Below are 20,756 nucleotides of genomic sequence, written 5' to 3' on the forward strand. Positions count from 1 at the left end.
AAAGCAACATTTCACAATCTGAACCCCCTCTTCCTGTACTGAGAACTACTGTGCTGTTCCTAACAGCTACGCCTGCAGCTTAAACCTCAGCTTCTCTCAACTAGGGTTCTTCCAGTGAAAAACCCCTACTCTCCGAAGCATCCATGGTTTGTGGTGAGTTAACTTCCCCTCAGTGCATCTAGAATGGTGTAGGTTATGTTGCCATTCCTGGGAGAATCCAGAAAACAGCAACTTCAAACTCTGAGTGAAAAGCCATCTAGCCAGGTGCACTGGTACATGCCTGTAACCCCAGAGGCTCGGGAGGTGGAGGCAGAGGTATGGTAAGTTTGAGGCCAGCAGCAGCAACTTATTGAGATCCTGCCTCAAAAATAAAAGGGCTGTAGATAAGGCTCAGTAATAAAGTGGCCCTGGGTTCAATCCCCAGGATCACACAAAACAAAATCAAAAACCCCAAAAAGTCTCCCAAACTTCACATCCTAGAGGAGATATAAGAGTTCACTTGCTTATACCTTTTCATCATTTATTTTGAGGGTTTTGGTCAGAAGTAACAACAGGAGACTTGTCCAGGCCTCCCGATGGCTTTCAGAGTTCACTGTGATGAAATAGGCCAGAGCTTCGCTGCACACGCTGGAGTGAGAGAGGAAAGATGCAGTGTGGTTAGCGTGTGGTTAGGATCTGGCATTTGGGAGGACTCCCTGGGCAGCCACTCTGGCTGTGCCCTTGGGGCAAAGCACTGAGTCCTAGTTTCTTCAGCTGCAAAATAGGGGAGAAGTAACTATACCAAACTTAAGGGGTCGCTGTAAGGGAGGAATAGGTAGATGTCAAGAAGCAGCTCAGCTCAGGCTGGCACCTGGTGAGGGCCGGGTTCAGGCAATGCTTGTAGCACAGTGAGCACAAGAGGAACTGATTATTCCTAGTTCATTACACAACTGTTTTTCTTTCTTCTTAAGCACAGAGTTTTTATGCTAAAAACTTGACATTTATGTGTCTCCTTTCGGGAAACCTTATGAGCCTATGTAGATAATTCTCTCTTGGGCTTAATTTAAGAAATGAACCAATGGTGTCCTCTTTAATTAATTCTTTTTTCAGCTATGGCTTATTAGTTAGTATTCTCATTGTAATATAATTGGGAGATGCATAAAGCTATACAGGAACAAAAAATTATAATGCAGGAAAAAATAATTCCATCATTTTAAGGGATATATGACCATATTTTGGCATGTTTCTATTTTTTTCTTTGGGTGTGTGCTAAGGAGTGTACCCAGGGCCTCATGCATGCGAGACAAGCGCTCTACTATTGAGCTTCTTCCCTAGCCCTGAGAAATTTCACTTTTCCTGGTGGTAAGTATCCCATCATAGGTTACACTATGATTTAATAGTTAAAGTTGTTCTAATAGTTAAGTTGTTCTAATTTTTTTCCTAAATTACACCTGCAGTAAGTATTCTATGTGGGAATCCTGGTTCATATTTCTCAAAATAAGTAGATTCTATAACAACAGAACTCCTGAATCAAGGAGAATGAACATTTTCCGGCTCCTGTCCATAATCCCACTGTGTTCCAGAAAGATCGAGTCGCTGTGCACTCCCACCAGTGTACATTACTAACCATATGGTTGCCAGTACTGCATGAGATCATTTTTAAATCTTAAAGAGGTAAAGTGAGGCTCAGGGGCAGGGTGTGTCTCAGCAGGAGAGTGTGCTTTGCATGCACAAGGTCTTGGGTTTAAAGAGGCGCAGACATCAGTATTTTGCTGATGGCCAGGAAGTGGGTTGTAAACCTGTACTTTTTTGTCTGGGGCTTTTTCACTGGGTCCCACTGTTTCCTCATGGGTGCATATCTGCACAACTGATGTAGGCATCTCCTGGGTATCCATGTGCTTCTCATTTATTATTTTTGGATAAAAGCAAGGATGGGTTGTGGGCTGACAGCAACTCTAAAGAGGACTAGTCCCAAGAGGGCACGGACCTGGCCAAGGCTAAAGGGCTCCAGCCAGTGTCAGGAATTCATTGCAGCCTGCAGACTTGGACTAGAGAGCTTCTTACTGCTCATGATTCTGTGCCTGAGGGAGGACTTATGCGTGAAACAGGGGAGGCCCTGACCTCTTTTCAGGACACTAAAATTGCTACCCAACAGAAGGAAGAGTGTGGGGATGTCAGCCTGTAGGTATTTTTCTCCTTCTCTATTCTAGTATTTTAAAATATTTCTGTTCACTTTTATTTTATTTTTTTAGATGGTGACAGACCTTTATTTTATTCATTTATTTATATTTGGTGCTGAGAACCAAACCCAGTGCCTCACACATGCTAGGCAAGCTCTCTACCACTGAGCCACAACCCCAGCCTCCACAGTATTGTTGTGATGCATTTTGTATATGACAGATACAGATGTAAGGGGAAATCAATCTTCTTACGTTAAAAGACGCTGCTGTATTTCAGTCCAGGAATCCCTGCGGTTCTCATCGACGTACATCCGAAACAGGATCCTCAAACAACAGGCCAGGCTGCTGGTTTCTTGTTTGAGAAGATTGGGTTTAGACTTGCCCTTGAAACCTAGAGATCAGACAGTCATAAGCAGTGCACACTACAGGACAATGCTGAGAAGTCCGGTGAGCACTGGTCAGCTGTTCCCTTTAGGAAATACTGAAGTAACTCATGGCCTCAGTGTAACTCAGTTGTGATCAGAGGAAGGCAGTCATGACTCTCCAGAAGTCATCCTGTATGAACACCCTGACTTACTTGTTTGCTGGTAAAGACATTGGCTGCTGCTTCGCAAGTGTAACAGCTTGGAAGAACTCTAGCATTTTTCTAAGGTACAAGATTTTTTTCCCATAAAGCACATTCAAGAAAAATTTTTTAAACAAAGTAATAACAATCTACCAGAGAGATATGTACCACCAGTCTTAAAAGCAAAACCTTATTACAGGCCTTTGCCTGTAATACATACGTAATACATAAAATGCCTAGGTATTTTATGACACTCCCCAATTATGGATTAAAATAGGCATTTGGGGATAAGACCTAAAGAAATGGTAATATTACAAAAAAAGTGTCACTTTTGTGCAAATAATGAGACTATTCAAAGTAATGAGAATCTCACTACCCTGGTGTGGAGGGGCAATGGTTTTAATATATGTATTTATTTTTGGAGGCAGCAATATGAGGCTTTTTCTAAAGCTTCAGAAAATAATGAATGTTGTTTCTTAAGACATTGCACTCTTCATATCATAATTAACTTAATGTTAAATTTCATGACCGCCAAGAGCAATTAAAATTTAAAAATTAAATTTTGCTTTTTCATCAAATACTTCCTGAGAATCTACCATGTGCCAGGCAGTGTTTTGGTACTGGGATGAAATCTACCCAGCATCAAGCATAAAAATATCTAAGAAGTTATTTCAGCTACATTTAAAACACCAGAAGTATCCCGAAGGCTTCCGTGTTTTAGTTTGGTGACAGCATGGCCTCACCTGCTCTCCACAAGACAGTGCGCTGCTCATAGTTGGAGTTGAAGGCCTTTGAGAACGAATGGGACTCCTGCAGGCAGTCCAGCAGCTTGAAGAGATGCTGGGAAGACATGTACTTGTACATGCCCTGATCCTCCGTGGCAATGTGGATATCTGCATCCAGCGTGTCTTGCTGGAGAAAGAGGACAGGAGAGCTAAGTGAAGTCACTCGGTGGTTCTGGGCAAAGTGAGGGTGGACAGTGGTAGTTGGGACTGTCCAAAGGTGATCCTCTTGCAAGATGCCCTCCAGTCCTCAATGCCCCAGCCATTTCCACCTGGACCTTGCTCATGGGCAGCAAAGGTATGTCCTGTGCTGCTGAGTGATGGGTGATCGACTGGCCGATTTTTTGGTCTTGTCAGTACTGCCTTTACTGCGTGACCAGCAGTGCATGTGTCTCTAGGTCCTTCACTACAGGGTCACACTCTTCTCTTTCTATCATATAGACAAGAGTGAAGAATGAGGAGATCAAAATGCAATGAACATGTGAAAAGGCTTTGCATTCCAGGCATAGTAACCAAAAGATAGAAACTGGTAAGCAAATCCCATGGACATATGACCTTCAGTCAGGTGACATGTAACCAGTAAGCTCAATGACTCTCTTTTTCAAATGTGAAGGAAAAGAACTTCAAAACAGGTATGAAATGCTCAAGAATTTTATTGAACATGTTGCCATTTGAAACATAATTAGGGTTTTTATATTTCTTGAGATTTCTAGGGATAAAGCCATCTTCCTTATAAGCCAGGAGTCACAAAAATGGATTATGCCAATACTTCCCAAACTGGTCTGTTAAGTTCAATGTAATCCTTACCAAGACCCCAGATGACTACATTGCAGACAATGAGAAGCTGATTCTAAAATGCATATGGAAAAGCAAGTAATGCAGCACAGCCAGAGCCATCTTGAAAAACAGCCACAACACTGGAGAGCTCACGTTCCCAACTTGGAAAACTCACTAGGAAGCGCCAACAAGGATCAGGACAACATGGTACTGACAGAGAGGTGCGTCAACGGATCAGAATGGAGAGGCCAGGAGCAAAGCCTTTGAGTTATGGTCAAGTGGTCTCCAACCCAGTGCCAAGAAAATTCACTGGGGAAAAAACAGACATTGTGTCGGGCATGCTGGCACATGCCTGTAATCCCAGTGGCTCAGGAAGGCAGGAGGATCATGAGTTCAAGTCCAGCCTCAGCAAAAGTTCCTCACTAGGAACTGAGCAACTCAGTGAGACCCTGTCTCTAAATAAAAGACAATATAGGGCTGGGGATGTGGCTCAGTTCCCAGTTAAGTGCCCCTGAGTTCAATCCCCAGTAACCAAAAAAGAAAGAAAAAAAAAAAAAAAAAAAAAGAATGGTGTTAAGGCAACTCAATATCACAAGTGAAAAAGCTGTTCCCTACTGCCGTGATTGGCAAGGATAAGCTAAATGCATCAAAGAGCTAAAAGGGATAAAGTTGTAAAAGTCTTAGAACATAAGCCTAAATTGTGATTTTAATTAGGCAATGCTTTCTTTGAACAGACACCAAAGCACAAGGGACTAAAGAAAAATAGATAAGGTGAAAAACTTTTGTGCTTCAAAGGATACCATAAGAAACTGAAAAGACAACATATGAAATGAGAGAAAATAGTTGCAAATCACATACCTGACAAGCGATTATTATGTTAGCATATATAAAAACTTAAAATAAAAAATAAGGAGATAAGTAATTTTTTAAATGAGCAAAGGTTTTGAGTAGGCATTTTCAAAGACATACAGATGACCGTAAGCACAAAGGATGCTCAACATCACGAGTCATTAGGGAAATGCAAATTAAAACCACAGTGAGACACCATTCCACATCCACTAGGATGGCTATGATGACAGTTTAACAAGGGTAACCTCCACCACTGAGAGGATGTGGAGAAAGAGCTTTCACACACTGCTGGTGGGAATGTAAAACAATGCGGCTGCCTGCACAGCAAACGGGCAGAAAGGTAAACCACGTGGCCTGACGCCTGCACTCAGGATGTGCCTAAGACACACGTCCATACGAGAACCTGCACGGTGTTCACCTCCCCATCACTCAACAGCCATGCGGTGGACACCACCCAGAGCTCCATTAACTGGTGAGTAGATGAGCAAAACATGGCACGGCCACCTAGAGGAACGTGCCCACCAGACATGAAAGAACAAAGTGCTGATATGTGGTGCGACGTGAACAAACCCAGCCACACGATGTAAATGAAGAAGTCAGACACCGAAGCTCGAATAGTAAGTGGTTCTGAAATATCCAGAACAGGCAAATCCATGGAGACAGAAAGCAGATGCGTGGCTGCAGGGGCTAGAAGGAGAGGGAATAGGCCAGGACTGCTGGTGACAGAGCGTCTCTTCTTACAGGACCAAAGTGTTCTCAAGTCAGGGCAAAGTCGTAATACCCTAAAAACACAGAACTGCACACTTACGAAATAAAAACAAAAAGGGCAGAGCTGGGTGTAGAGATGTCTTGGGTGCAGCAGCCCCTCCGCCTGCGTGGCAGTGGGGTGGAGCTGGGCGGCGGCTGCTGCTCTGCCCAGGCTGGGGATTTCTGTTGCCTGCAGGCTCCACCCAGCCCACCTGCCTCACTCACAGGGTCTTTTGCCTCCGAGGATGTTAAGGTTCAATCCATGGTAAAAGGTTACTGTCCGACTTCTGGACTTTTCTCCTCCTGTCTCAAGAATCCCTTCTATAGAGAAGTTACATATACAAAACAAAACACACACTTTCTGAAGGAAAAACTGGGATCTTTACATACACATCTTCCCTCTTGACTGTTTATGGTGAAACTATAAATACCAAAGATACAGAATATTGACAACTAACACTTTCCTGTAAGTACCCAGGTAGCGGGTGGCAACTAGGCAGTGGTATGCTGGTAAGCGGGCTTTGGGGGAAGAGAAAAATAAGCGTGTGCTGATTTCTGTGGCGTCAATAAGTTCCATTGTGGCCAATTTCAAGTGACCAATACAACTACTTGAATGCAGACCTGGAAAGAGGTGGAGGGGCATGAAGGTGGGGGGTTGATGGATGGCCAGTCCTGCTATTCCAGCACGCCACTGCCTCTGAGCAACCCCCAGGGACAATGCCCCCCGGTCTACAGCCTACAGCCTACGGCCTGCGGTGTTACCTGGGCAGCAACCATGTGCTCCGCGTCCTCCTTTTTGCTGGTGGCAGGGTAGAACACGATGTTGTCAATTGTCTGTATCAGTTCCAGCTGGACCACACACTTGATGAGGAGGCTGGCAAACAGCTTCTGATCTACATTAGATGATAAAGAGTAACCCTAACAATGATCCAACCAAAACCGAGTAGATGTTCACTGAGCTCCTACCACACGCCTGGCATGATTCTGGATGCAGTGGCCCAGTGATGAGAAAACTGGACCAAAAACCCAGCTCCCACAGCATCAACCAACAAAAAGATGTAAGGGTGGAAAAGAGCATCACATGAAGAGGTGAGGTGGAGGTGGTAGGAAGTGGCAAGTTAAACAACTAGACCTTTAAATAAGTCTAAATCCCTCTCTAAAAAGTGGAGTCTGAGCGAAGACCTGAAGACATGGAGGAGTCTCACTCTGAATCTCCTCTGTTCGAATCAGCAGTGCAGTTTCTACTGACTAGACTCTGACCACCCATCTTTGTGTTTCCGATTGCTGGGGGCTCAGGGTGTTCTATGCCGAGCTCCTCCCCAGTGTTGGTTGATTTGCCTACAGTAAAAGCAGAGGTTCCTTCTAACTTATTGTTATAGAATCAGAATATGGGAAAAGTTAAAGGTTTTCATGAAAGAAAACAAGATGGCCAAGCTGTCCTCGTTTTTGACGGTGACTGTGAAATTACTTAAACATAACAATTCTCCTTGCAGAATGTATTAACTTCTGAGGGGCTGGGGATGTAGCTCAGTGGTACAGCGCTTGCCTAGCAAGTACAAGGCCCTGGGTTTGATCCCAGTACTGCAAAATAAAAAAACAGAAACAATAAAAAGTGAGTATTTTTCTTTTTTCAGTGCTGGGTATTGAACTCAGGGTTGCTTTACCTCTGAGTTACATCCCCAGTCCTTTTTTGTCTTGAGACAGGGTCTCACTAAGTTGTTGAGGATCTCATTAAACTGTGAGTCTGGCTTTGAACTTCTGACCTCCTGCCTTAGCCTCCCAAATTGTTGGGATTACAGGCAAGTACCACTATGCCTGGTTTAAGGGGAAAAAAAGTTTAAACTTTAAGAAAAATATACACAGTGGAGTTACAGCAGATGATTAAAAAAAAAAAAGAAAGAAAGAAATAAAGAAAGAAAAGAATAGGAACAGTGCAAAATTTCACCTGCCTGAGCTTATGCCCAGAAGGGAGCCTGCGATGGGAGGGAGGAGAACAAAACACTGTTCCCCAGGGGCATGCAGGCACCTTGCTGCATTGAGAGGCTGTGCTGAGGAAGGCATGCCCACCTGCCTCACCCACAAAGCAACAGTTTCATCTGGAGCTGAGGATGAGACAGGCCATTCCACCACTGGACCTGGAGGGGGCTGCTGTGAAGCAGTTCCTAAGTGACAACACTGCCATCCCAACAGGGTGCCTTTTAAATGGTTTTCAAAGGTGGCTGCTTTCATTCCTTCAAAAGAGAGCAGTGACCACATACTGCTTTTGTGTCATGTGCAGCTTCAGAAGTTAGCTTCAACGTCAACACCCACAGCCTGGTTTGCTGAAGATGGGGTAGACTGCTATCAAGACAGACAACGGGGCATGCAACTTTGAAAAGACCAGAGGACACGTCAGAAGTTCTGCTTCCTCACGATGCCAAAGTGCGTCTGAATCCCCACTTTACTACTCGTGGCCAGTCATGTAATCTGAGTCCTGGTTCACTCAAATGTAAACGGCTAGTGTAAGGACGGCACACCAGCACACAGTAACATCATCAGAACTGTTAACACTACTTTCAAAAATAAGACACAGTAAAATACACTAGAAGGAACATTAAGAAACAAATTGTCTAAAGTAATTTCAAACATATATCCAAAAAAGGATTTCTAAAATATAAGTGGTTCCTCCAAACCACTAAGGATCAACAACCACTCCACCACAAAATGAGCAAAGATAAACAGAAAAAAGAAGTGTCCTTTTTTTTTTTTCCCCTGGTGGTTCTGGAGACTGAACCCAGGGGTGCTCTACTAGACACTGAGCTTACAGATGCCCAGGCTGGCCTTGAACTTGCCATCATCCTGCCCCAGCCTCCTCAGTGGCTGAGATTATAGGCGTGAGCCAACATGCCTGGCTAGACGTGGTTCAAAGACATATAAAAAACACTCTATTTCAATCATAATTAAAAAACTATAAATCCAAGTGTTCTCAAAGATAATGTAAGTAGGTACAGCCTTAATGAATGACAATCTAGAAATAACTATCAAAATGGCAAATGCTCTTATCCATTAATGCCACAATTCTTTCTAAGAATTTATTATATAAACTAATGGCATATGTATTATGTTATGCAAAGCATTATTATTTGTAGAAAAAAATATAAATGAAAAAATAATAAAATAATTACAAATGTCCACTATTAAAGACCTAAAAATATAACTATACCAGGATAATAATAATGTAAAAGTAAAAACTCTTAAAGTACTGATTTTGAATGAGCTCTAAGGTATATTAAGCATAAATAGAATAATGCATAGTATTCTATAATTCGTATAAACAGGAGAAGAGGAGAATTCAGATGTGTGTACTTGTACACAGGCCAATGTACATGTGTATACACTCTTTGGCATGTGGATGAAATGACTATAGAAGGCAGATAAGAAACTGGCGCCACTGTGGACACAGGAAAGGGCACAACAGGGGAAGAGGGTTATCCTTTTTAACATAAATAACATAAATGCGTTATCTACTTAAAATAAATAAAGAACAAATGAAAACAAACCAGTGTTAAAAGGGGCTTACTTGCATATGGTCTGCCCTTCCAGCTGTCATCGGTTGGGTTAGAGAGCTGGCTCTGGCCTCTCTCTGAGGCGTTTTTATCTATGCTGCTTAAAGACTGGCGGTCCAGATCCACGTCCTAAAGGTAAACCAGAGAAAAACAGGATGCTCACTTTTCTTCGGCACCTGGGCAGAGATGGGACTGTTTTGACGCTGTTGGCCCAGCTGAATGTCAGTGGCTTCTCGCTCGGGAAGCAAATTATGCTGCATGTTCCCCCAGACTCCTCAAGGCTCCCCGGGAGCAGGGATTCAATTGTGCCCCCCGCCCCCAACTAAAGATTCACATTTTCCTGTTCCAATTCAGGACATTTCTCTACTCATTATGATGTAACAACAAGTGTGACAAATTTCCAATAAGCTCAAGTTAAAAAATTAGTAGTGCAGTACCTAGGTTTTGGTGTGTGTGTGTGTGTGTGTGTGTGTGTGTGTGTGTTTTGACAGCAGAAAAGAATTCTCAAAGAATCTAGAAAAATGCTCCCAATGTTGTATGCCTAGTGACCCCCTGCAATTGTGTGTGGTTCTAATAGGTACACACAGTGCACAGACAGTCAAAGAAAAATCTAGAAATGAAAGTTGTGTTGTTTTGTTTTGTTTTTTGGCAGTGTTGGGTTCTGCATTAGGCAAGTGCTCTACCAGTAAGCAGCAACCCCGGCTCTAAGCTGTGCTTTTTATTGAGTTAGGAGACTTATTTTTAAAAATATGTTCCTCTTTTTCGTTTTTTGAATATGGAATGCTTTATGAATCTGCGTGTCATCCTTGCGCAGGGGTCATGCTCATCTTCTCTGCACCATTCCAATCTTAGTATTCGTGCTGCCAAAGTGAGCAGATTTCCCTCTTTCATTAAGACACGAGGAGGAGACACCAACAAAGTCCTACCAAGTGTCTTTCTGAGGTGTCCTCCTCCATTCCTGCAGGTCTCCATGTCAGCAGACTGAAGGGAGCAGAAGAGGGAACATGGTCAGCGTCAACAGCAACGAAGAGCTTCGCGACATCAACTGAATGTATGAGATCGAGTGTAGCGGCCGCACTAGCACTTACACATGTGGGATGGTGGTTTTGAAAATATCCAACATACAGGTGCATGTTTCATCCCAGACATCAGGACTGAATTTCTCCCCGTTGGAAATCACTAAGTTTTCCAAGCAATTTGTACCTGATCGAGCCAACTGTTCATTATCTACAAAATAAACATCGTCCGTCATTATACTTGAACTGCTGTTTGGATGCCAACCAGATGCTTTTTATAGTGAAGTAGAGACTGCAGTTGGAGGGTTTGTAGGATTTTAATTAATGAAGCAAGGCTACAGAGAGCATTAAAAATTTTATAGCTTAATTACCCTATAAAGAGGTAAAATGGGGGCTGGGGAGTTAGCTCAGTTGGTAGAGTGCTTGCCTTGTAAGCACAAGGCCCTGGGTTCGATCCCCAGCACCCAACAAACAAACAAACAAACAAAGAGGTAAAATGATTTAAGCTGGGCATGATGGTGCACGCCTATAATCCCAGCAAATTGGGATGCTGAAGATCTAAGCAACTTAGCAAGACTCTGTCTCAAAATAAAAAATAAAAGCGCTAGGAATGTAGCCCAGTGCGAGAGTGTACCTGTGTCCAAGCCCCAAAACTGAGGAGTAGCAGGGAGGTAAAATGATTTATCATAGTTTTATTGTTGGTGTGATACTGGAGTTTGAACCCAAGGCCTCATGTACGCTAACCAAGTTCTCTACCCTTGAGCTGCGTCCCCAGCCCTTTTTGAATTTTATTTTGGGACAGGGTCTTGTAGGTTGTCTAGGCTGGTTTTGAACTTGCAATTCTCCGGCCTGAGCCTCCTAAGTAGCTGGGATTAGAGGTGTGCACCTTTATGCCCAGCTTGACTTATCATAGTTTTATTGCTAGGGATAGAAGAAAGTACTGTTTTGTTACCTTAATTGGCTCACATGTGGAAAATACTAAAAGAAGATGGAACAGTCAGGTGTTGTAGCACATAACTGTAATCCCAGTGACTCAGGATTCTGAGGCAGAAGAATAGCAAGTTTGAGGCTAGCCTCAGCAACTCAGTGAGACCCTGTCTCAGAATAAAAAAAGGGCTGGGGATGTAATTCAATGGAAAAGAGCCCCTGGGTTCAATCCCCAATAATACACCTCCCTGCTACAGGTTGGAACATACTAGAGCAGTGTTTCCGGAAACTCAAGGCACTCACACTACATTGCCAATTTTTGCCATCTAAATAGTATTCACCAAACTGGGTGTGGTGGCACGTGCCCGTAATCCCAACCACTGGGTGGGGGTGCTGAGGCAGGAAGACTGCAAATTCAAGGCCAGCCTCAGCAACTTCAGCAAGGCCCTGTCTAAAACACACACACACAAACACACAGAGTATCCACTGTTTTTTGTCATTTATTTAAAAATTGAGTAACTTTTTGAAAACCTTAACTAAATTTAGCCTCATCCTAAACCAAAATTATCTATGGAATTCAGGTCTTCAGTGCTAAATGACCCCTTTTTTTTTTTTTTTTTTTTTTAATACACACTAAAATAAACACACAATTACTCAGACAAAAAAAAAAAAAGTTCATTGATGCAGCTGTTAATCTTGACTCCAAAGTTAAAAAGTTTCTTCAATGTGTTTTTCTTCACCAGTCATCAAGCATATTAGTAAAATAGAAAATCAAAACATAACTGTAATATTACACAAGATATTTCATTTTCTTTCAATAACTTAGTCTGTTCCAAAGTACTTCTGCCCAAAATGTGTAGGTGCAACAAATGTGCATTTTTTAAAAAAAGTTATTTTACTACAGAAAATTTCAAACATACCAAAGTATAAAGACTAGAATAATACACAAAGGTACTTTTTTTTTGGTACCAGCATTTGAACGCAAGGGCACTTCCCAGATACTTTTATTTTTTATTTTTGAAACATGGTCTTGTTAAGTTGCTTAGGGCCTCGCTAAGTTGCCAAGTTTGTGCTGAACTCACAATCCTCCTGCCTTAGCCTCCCAAGTCACTGGAATTACAGGTATGTGCGCTCCCCAACCCCCAGCTAAAGGTACATTTTTAAAAATGCGGTAACTACATCCCATCTTAAGGGCTTTATAAACTGACTGTGAGGGTTTATGTTCTAATTAAATTTATTTATTTTCATCAATTTATATATTTTCACCAATTAAATTGTACCCTGGAGTCCTTAGCATTACACTCATGCTTCTACATACTGAAAAAGGAACCTCTCACGAGGACTATGTATAACGACACCTAAAGACTTAAAGAATACCTTGTTTAACACACCACTGCAACTGCGCAAATACGTCAGAAAGAAGCACTTCATTCAAAGCTTCATAGAACTGGGTAAATACATCACAAATAGCATAAAGTGCATGATTGCAGGTTGTTGTCATCCACTCAGATTTCTGGAAGAACAATAAAAAAGAATTCTTAAAGCCACTCTCAGCAGTAAGAAAGGTATTCTCGTATCCTACTGGCAAAACTACTCTGGAAAGCAATCTGGCAGTATTTATCAGTAGTCTTAAATGTCCACACCCACTCAGTAACTCTGCTTCTGGGAAGCCATCCTAAAGGAATAATTGCACTTGCCTACCATGTGTAAGGCCTAGGTTCAATCATCAGGACCACCAAAACCAAAAAACAATGACAACAAGAAATAAAGATTTGTGGGTAAAAGCATATGAAGGAAGATGTTTACAGCAATGGCATCCACAGACTGAAAACACAGTATGACCTAATATCTTGCAATGTGGACATTAAATTAAGTAGATCAATATTAAAAGAATATTAAACATCATTCAAAATGATAAAGAGTGTTAATGAACTGGAAAAAATGAACAAGAGCTTATGCTAAACACTCACATCTGACACCAAATATTGAAATATTACAAATGGTGACATCAAATTACCAGAGAAATACACCGGGATGTTTATGAAGTCATGGCAAAGGGAAGGGTCTCTAAACATAATTCCAAAAGTGGGAGCCAGAAGGGAAAAAGCTGGGAGAATTGGTTACTTAAAAACTAAATTTTTTTCCAAAGTAAAAAGGAAATAAGAATAATAAAGTGAGCAAAATTGGTTGTAATTTATACAAAGATATTATAATTTATACCTTTAGAAACAAACCAGTAAGAAAAGGTGAATAATGGAGTGGATGGACTAAGGATATGAAGGGCAATTCAAAAAAGAAGAAATAAATGCCCAATGACACCAGGAAAAATATGAAGCTCACTAACAATTAAGAAAACTGTAGTGTGATGTTTTGGCCTATCCAGTTAACAACGGAACCAATGAGAAGAGCCGGAGAGGGTCTGGAGAAAACAGGACTCAACTTTGCTGACACGAGTGCAATCAGCTAGATTTATTTGAAGGTCAGAGTTCAGAAGAATGTGTCAAAAGGCTCAACATATCCAAGTCCAAACCTGACAGTCCGCTAATGTCCTAAGGAAAAAGAACTAAAGAACACGAGGACAAGTATCACCTCAAACCATGTTCATTTTAAGGGCTAGACACAGAGGCTTGCACCTATCCCAGAGACTCTGGAGGTTGAGGTAGGAGGATCCAAAGTTTGAGGCCAGCCTCAGTAACTTAGCAAGACCCTGTCTCAAAATATAAGGGGCTGGGGATGTGGCTCAGACCCCTGAGTTAATTCTTGGTATTGCCATAAAAAAAAAAATTCATCTCAGTGCTACCTAAAGAAAAATAGGGCTGGGGTGGTGGCTCAGTGGTAGAACGCTTGCCTGGCATGTATTACACACTGGGTTTGATTTTCAGCATCACATAAAAATAAATAAAAGTATTGTGTCCATCTACAACTAAAAAAACATTAAAAAAGAAAGAAGGAAAGAAAGAAAAACTAGAAATAACCTAAAAGTCATGGACTATAGAATATTCATAACTTGGAATATTTCACAGCCACAACATGGTCAGAGGGCTGGGGATGTAGCTCAGTGTGCCAGCCCAGCACATGTGAGACCTTGGGTCCTGGGTTCAATCCCCATTACTGTCAAAAGGAAAAAAAGTTAGTTTCAGGAAGACTCTCATGTAATAAGAAAGTAGTGTACAAAGGTGTGCTGGGAAATTAGTTTTTGTAAAAAGAAAAAGGTTCTGTCACACACAAACACATTTGAAGGGGTTAATAATGGTTTCCTACAAAAGAGTGGGATTGTGGGTTTTTATTTTTTGTTTTCTGATTTTTCTATAACGAATATGTATTTGTTTTACAATGGGGAAAAACTTTATTTTAAAATTAAAGAATATCAGCCTGGCAGTGGTGGTGCATGTCTGTAACCCCAGTGACTCAGGAGAGCCTGAGGCAAGAGGATCACAAGTTCAAGGCCAGCCTCAGCAACTTATTGAGGTCCTAAGCAACTGAGCAAGATCCTATCTCAAAATAAAAAATAAAAAGGGTTGGGGATGTGTCTCCATGGTTAAGCCCCCCTAGGTTCAATCCCTGGTACCCGCCCACCCAAAAAAAAGGAGATTAGAAAACTCTATACTGTGATTTCAACCATATTTCAGACCATGAAGAAGGCAGAGAAAATTTGCCAAAACATTAATTCTAGGGTCTGGATGGCAGAAAGATGAATTTTTATGTATATACCCAATATTCCATGTTAAGCAAACACTATTTTTATACTGGGGCTAGGGAGAGAAGGTGCTCTTGATAGAACGGCCAGTGTCTTCTCCATCTATAAATTCATGACACACCCTGAGGGACCAAATACATTCCACTCTCTATGGTGGTTCAGAAGTCTACGAAGGAACAAAACAACTCGGGTGACCCTCTGGGAGCTGCTGAGCTGGCAGGCAGCGTCCACACGCCAAGTGGGCAGACTGTGGTTTCCTTCTCTGGTGGGGAGTCTCTTGTGACTAGCTGACACTGGTCCCAGAGGGCCAGGAAGGGGCTTCTGTTTCTGGAACACCTTGAGAAGCCATGAAGGCCGCTGTCACCACCTACCTCCGACTGTTGCTCAGGTAGCTTCATGTTATCGAAAATCCGAAACACGATTCTGAACAGGTCCTGCCACCAGTGCTTTTCAAAGGTGTGGCCGTAGCTCTTCATGATCTCAAACATGACCGTGAGTCCTCTGAGGGAGCAAGCCAGGCACAGGGGAGAGAGTGGGTGGGGAAGGAAAAGGCAAAGGAGAGACAGGAGGAACGGGTCAGGAGAGCGGGACCGGTGCCCTTCACGTCCACATTGGGGGCCTGGTTACCTTGTCCTCACATCCAACTTGCACCTATTAATGATGCAGGAGAGCTCAAATAAGATGGGGAACCAGCCTCGGACCCAGACTCGGTCACCAGGGGCAACATTCATGTCGTCACTTGTATATTCTTGCAGCACCTAGGATGAGAGTCACATCTTAGCTGTGAAGCACATGGGAAGAGGGAACTGAAGGGGAACTGTACAAAAACAGAGGCCCCACATCTTCCTCTCCTAGAATTCCCCACTCAGCAGGGAACCACGGCGACCCTGTCTCTGGGATTCGACCACTCTACTGCTCTGTATTCTTAAACTGGTATTAGAATTTCTTTCCTCCTCTTTATTTATTTATTTTGGTAGCACTGGGAATCGAATCCAGGGCCTCTTGAATGTTAGGCAAGTATGCTCTACCACTGAGTTATAGCACTAATCCTTTTATTTTGTATTTTGAGACAGGGTCTTGCTCATTTGCTCAGACTGAACGCCTGCCTCAGCCTCCCAGGTGGCTGGGACGACAGGTACTCACTACTGCTCCTGGTGCCACCGTCTTTAAGACAACATCTTGCTTCCCTTCCCTGGTCCATAATTTAATCACCTGTAATGGGAGCAGTGGCAAAGTAGTATGTAGATGAGCATCCGAGTCCCCCAGACCTACTGCTGGGGAATGAACCCGGGCGCTCTACCACTGAGCCGCATCTCCAGCCCTTTTTATTTTGAGACACGGCTTAAATGAATCAACACACTGGAAGCACCCAGCAAGGTGCCTGACAGGTACTATGCACTCAGTCACCACTGCCTCTCACTGTAATCACATTTTATTAGGCCCTATAACATAGGGACTGGACTCAGTGGGGTTTACAGTTCTGTACAGAATACTCAAGGGTAACTCTGCACAGGCCACCATAGTTCAGGTGTGCTTTTCTACTCCGTCTTAATTTTGGGCCTACTGCTTAAGCCACACCATTTAGAAAGGTAACATAAAAGAAAAGCCCCGAACATTTTCAGGAGGAAAGTGCGAGGTGATTTTTTGCTGTCACTGGGGATGGAACCCAGAGCCCTGTCATGCTAAGCAGGAAGCAGACGCTCTGCACTGATCTCCACCCCAGCCCTAAGGGGACCGTAAATTCCTCAGGTATGTCACAATGGCACAACGGCATTTCCTAAAAGGGAGCCTTATTTTCTTTCAAAAGAAAGCTTCGAAGTTCTGACAAAATACTATTATCTCCTATAATTTGTAGAATGCTGCATAAAGCTTTGGTATGAGTAAGATAAATACTTTCACATACACAAAATCACTGAAGGGCATAACCAAGGAATGGCAGCATTTCAAGTGACACCTAGCTTAAGGCAAACACACACTTCAAAGGACTCTCCGGGAAGCGCTCTGCCAGGAGCAAGGGGTTTGCCCGACCTCCACTCCACCCAAGAAGCAAGGAGGGGAGACGCACGCGAGGCCTCTCAGAGACGTATCTGCCACAGAAGCGGATGAGCCGGATGGCCTCCATGCTGGTGTCAGGGAAGGCGGCATTGCAGGCGAACTCCGACAAGCACTTCACAGCATCCTGGAAAGAATCGATGGCCGCGGGGAAATGGTGCTGGAAAATGGTCGCTGGGGAAACACAAGCCACAATTGTTTTTTTTTAAAAAGAAGCCCAAGATTAGAAATGGAAATTCTCTCTCTCTCTCTCACACACACACACACGAACTCACCTCTGTGGAAATCTAAGCAAAGCATGTCAGTATTCTGGAAGACAACTTTTCTCACTAAATCATTCAGGAATAACTTGGGTTAAGCTGTGAGGATGTAAAGGCCCGAAAGTCCACTCAGGCAGCACCCAGAGTGCCGACCATGTGCGAAGGTGACCACAAAGCCTTGTGACTGCCAAGGGGACTTCTGGTAACGTGGCAGAAGGCAGGGCAGGGCCTCTGGGCAGTCCAGAGTGACTGACTCTGCACTCGCTCTCACTCCGGCTGACTGCTGGGTGGGATCCCTGGCTCGCCCCTTTCCAGATGTGTGACCTCAGGCGAGTAGTTCTACTTTCGTTTCCTGTGCCTTGGTTTCCTCTTTGGTTCAATGGGGGAGATAACAGCACGGTTGGTCCTGGTTCTTCACAGCTGTGTTCTTTACAGCTGTTGTGAACACTGAGTGAGGGGATACTAACCCCTGTCCCTAGGGAAATGTGGGTCCCTACAGGTCGCTGGTCCTATCTTTGCCACTCACTGCACAGCTCTGTTGCAGGTATTCCCCTTTAAAGACACCTTACTGAATAGGTGCTGTTGACGCATTAGCTGAACTCACAGCCAACAGCACTGCAGGTCTGAAGGAAGCTCATTCGACACTGCGTTTTCTCTCCCTCTGTGCTCGGAACACTAGTTGGCACCCAGCACTGTTCTCAGGGGCTCAGCAGACGGCAGCAAGGACCTTGGGTCCTGGCATGAGAGCTGAAATGAGAAGGCAGACCACGCCTTGCCCCTCCTCAGCTGGGAACATGCGGGGGCGGGGGCTATGTCCTCTGCTGCTCTGTGTATGAATGTCTTTGGAGACAGCCAAAAAAGCACCATGAGCATTGGTCTGGGGTGACGCATACACTGTGGTGGGGTGATGCATTTCCAAAAGGTGGGATCTGCCAGCCAGGAGGACTATGCTTCCTCACAGGGCCATTGCGAAGCCCTTAGAAAGCCGCCCAGCACCTTTCTGCACCACAGCAGAAGCAAAGCAGGGAGATCCCTGCAGCAGCAGAGAGCAAGTGGACATTTGGCAGAAAACACTTACTGACAATGTGGCCTGTGGTCTGGAAAGCCAGCTCCACGATGTTCCCATCGTGGTCAGAGGCTGCCTGGTGGAACACAGCGAAGATATTCTTCCAGCCTGAGCGGATGTTGGCCGCCTGGGAATTCACCATCTGGGCAACACAGCGGATTACCATGTCCCGGATGGTTGGGGACCTGGAAGGAACAGGACAGCCATATCGTCTGTGCTAAAGGCTGAGCCGTGGGAAGGGAACTGGGCACCGCTCATCCCTCAGAGGCAGCGTGTGGAAGAGCCACACCTGGAAGCGGACCGCAACCACCCTCCTTTAGCCTCTGCCCCTCTCCTCTTGCTCCCTTCCTGAACCCAGCACATGTTCAGCACTAGCGCTGCCATCCTGCGATCAAGACGAACTCAGATGAAAGGCAGGCCCCGTGGAGGGCTCAACAAAGTCTGCTCTGCAGAGGGGATCCGGGCTTAGGAACCAAAACAACTGCCTGTTTGAGTTCTTGAGTAAACAACGCACAGCCTATGGCTGAAGCCACTGTTAGTTGGTTTCTCTGGCCCAAAACATTTCAGCTAATACATGTAGAATTCTGCCACCCAGAGAGAACTATCACTAAATCCTTGGTCTCTATTCTCTAAGATTTTGGGGTGGGGATATCATAAACACCTAAACTTGGATTGGAGTACACGTAAGTAATTTAAGATGCAATATTTTAAATTATTGCTAAATAATACTTGAACATAGGAAAACGGCCCCTTTCTCAAACAGTGGAAAGTTAAACCCGGTGTGGTCTGAAGACACGCAGCAGGTGAGCACGTACCCAGCTCTGGGGGAATTCTGCCATCCCACCAACAGCAAGCAGTGACTCTGCACAGGCCTACTCCTCCACAGCACCAGCCTGAAAGTCACTAGAGTGGGCTGGGCATCAAGTCCACTTTCCAGGCACAGCACTCCCGTCTCTGGGATGGACCATGTTAACTGATCATTGGAAAAGCCGTTTAGAGAAGGCCAGGAGAAAGTCAAAGCAGAATCAGGAATGTGCTGAAAACCCGCAAAGTAAACGCCACCTGCGGTTAACAGAGGGCTGACCCCCTACCTCAGTAACTGCAATACATAATAGAAGTGAATTTGTGCTTACCATCAAAAGCGTGGAATGGTGCAATTTTTGGCAAGAATTCTATATTTATTCTATTTTATTTTGGTGTGGTGCTGGGACTGAACCTAGCACTTTGCATAAGCTAAGCTATGTCCCTGGCCCTTGAACTATACATAAGCTAAAGCAGATTTTGCCCACTTGATAAAAGTGACATATGACAAGTTTTTTAAAATGCAGAAAAAATACAATAAACTAAGAATTTCCCAACCTGTAACTCTGTGAACATTTTTCACAGTCAATTAATATTCCTGGTTGTGGCTTTAATACTTGTACGGTCAGTTTCAAACAACTATTCTGTGTGACTTGGTATTTTATTATATTTCCAACTAACCCTTTGCAGAGCTACGGCACATGGAACCACTCTGTCAAGCGGCATAGGACACTTAGGTTTCTGATGCACGTTGCCAAAATGCTTTTGAAAACGACGGAGCAGCTGCAGTCAGACCGACAGTGGCTGCAATGAGGGGAGCCTCAGCTCGTTCCGTCCCTCCCCAAACACTGGGTGGGCAGGTAAGGACGTGGGGGCACAGGGTTTCTGGAGTCACCAGGCTTGGGTGCACTGCTCGACCACCAGGTCTCAGTCTCCCCAGAACTGTCAGTGTCCCATGCAGAGAAGTATATTCTGTGCACTTGGCCAAAACTAGGAGTGATACAAGACTCTGGAATGGCTTAGCTTTGGTTCTCCTAAAATAAGTAATAAAGCAAAAATATAGACACCAAGAGAAAGCCACGTCACCGAGACTTTTCTGCTGTCTAGTATTCATGACTCCAACGGTCCAACCCGGCCTCAAACCTTCCAGCTTGCCAGCTTTCACTGTCTTTGCAGACATGCAGAAGTTTTTAGAAGAGGGGCAGACACAAGGGATCATGCCCAAAAGTCACCCGTGGCAGCTTTCCTCTTCTGCTCTGCAGCCAACTCAGCACATGCTGGCGGCTTCTCTTCAGAATGTTCAGAGTCCACCACCAGTACCCTCATTCAAACTTGGATATCGACAGTGGCCTCCTAATTCACTCTACTGCTTCCCACTTCCATGGGTGCATGCAGGGTGAGCTTGTAAAACATGTCACACCACTTTCCATCTCTACTTCAAATCTTCCCTCAGCTTCCACTGCTCACACAGAGGCTGCACCCAGCTGCCCTGGGAGGGGCTTCATCTTCTGCA

General features: G+C 44.0%; 1 protein-coding gene and 1 non-coding gene across 3 annotated transcripts in view; both read right to left on the reverse strand.

Moving 5' to 3' along the window:
* Arfgef2 (ADP ribosylation factor guanine nucleotide exchange factor 2) overlaps window positions 1-20,756 on the reverse strand; it is an 83,503-nt gene that overhangs the window by 4,177 nt on the left and 58,570 nt on the right. For both annotated transcript variants that reach the window (XM_047542223.1, XM_047542222.1), the window contains exons 27-38: window positions 18,455-18,627; window positions 17,130-17,290; window positions 15,692-15,822; window positions 15,436-15,565; window positions 12,745-12,880; window positions 10,513-10,651; window positions 10,351-10,405; window positions 9,439-9,553; window positions 6,642-6,772; window positions 3,468-3,636; window positions 2,412-2,550; window positions 510-627 (exon numbers count right to left, since the gene is read on the reverse strand). In XM_047542223.1, the coding sequence (XP_047398179.1) occupies window positions 510-627; window positions 2,412-2,550; window positions 3,468-3,636; window positions 6,642-6,772; window positions 9,439-9,553; window positions 10,351-10,405; window positions 10,513-10,651; window positions 12,745-12,880; window positions 15,436-15,565; window positions 15,692-15,822; window positions 17,130-17,290; window positions 18,455-18,627 (1,597 nt within the window). The remainder of the gene's footprint in view (window positions 1-509; window positions 628-2,411; window positions 2,551-3,467; window positions 3,637-6,641; window positions 6,773-9,438; window positions 9,554-10,350; window positions 10,406-10,512; window positions 10,652-12,744; window positions 12,881-15,435; window positions 15,566-15,691; window positions 15,823-17,129; window positions 17,291-18,454; window positions 18,628-20,756) is intronic.
* Window positions 10,194-10,300, reverse strand: LOC124978373 (U6 spliceosomal RNA). Its single transcript, XR_007107408.1, has one exon. It is a non-coding gene; the product is annotated as a U6 spliceosomal RNA (small nuclear RNA).

Source organism: Sciurus carolinensis, chromosome 2 (genome assembly GCF_902686445.1).
Source record: "Sciurus carolinensis chromosome 2, mSciCar1.2, whole genome shotgun sequence".
In the NCBI taxonomy this organism is placed as follows: domain Eukaryota; kingdom Metazoa; phylum Chordata; class Mammalia; order Rodentia; family Sciuridae; genus Sciurus; species Sciurus carolinensis.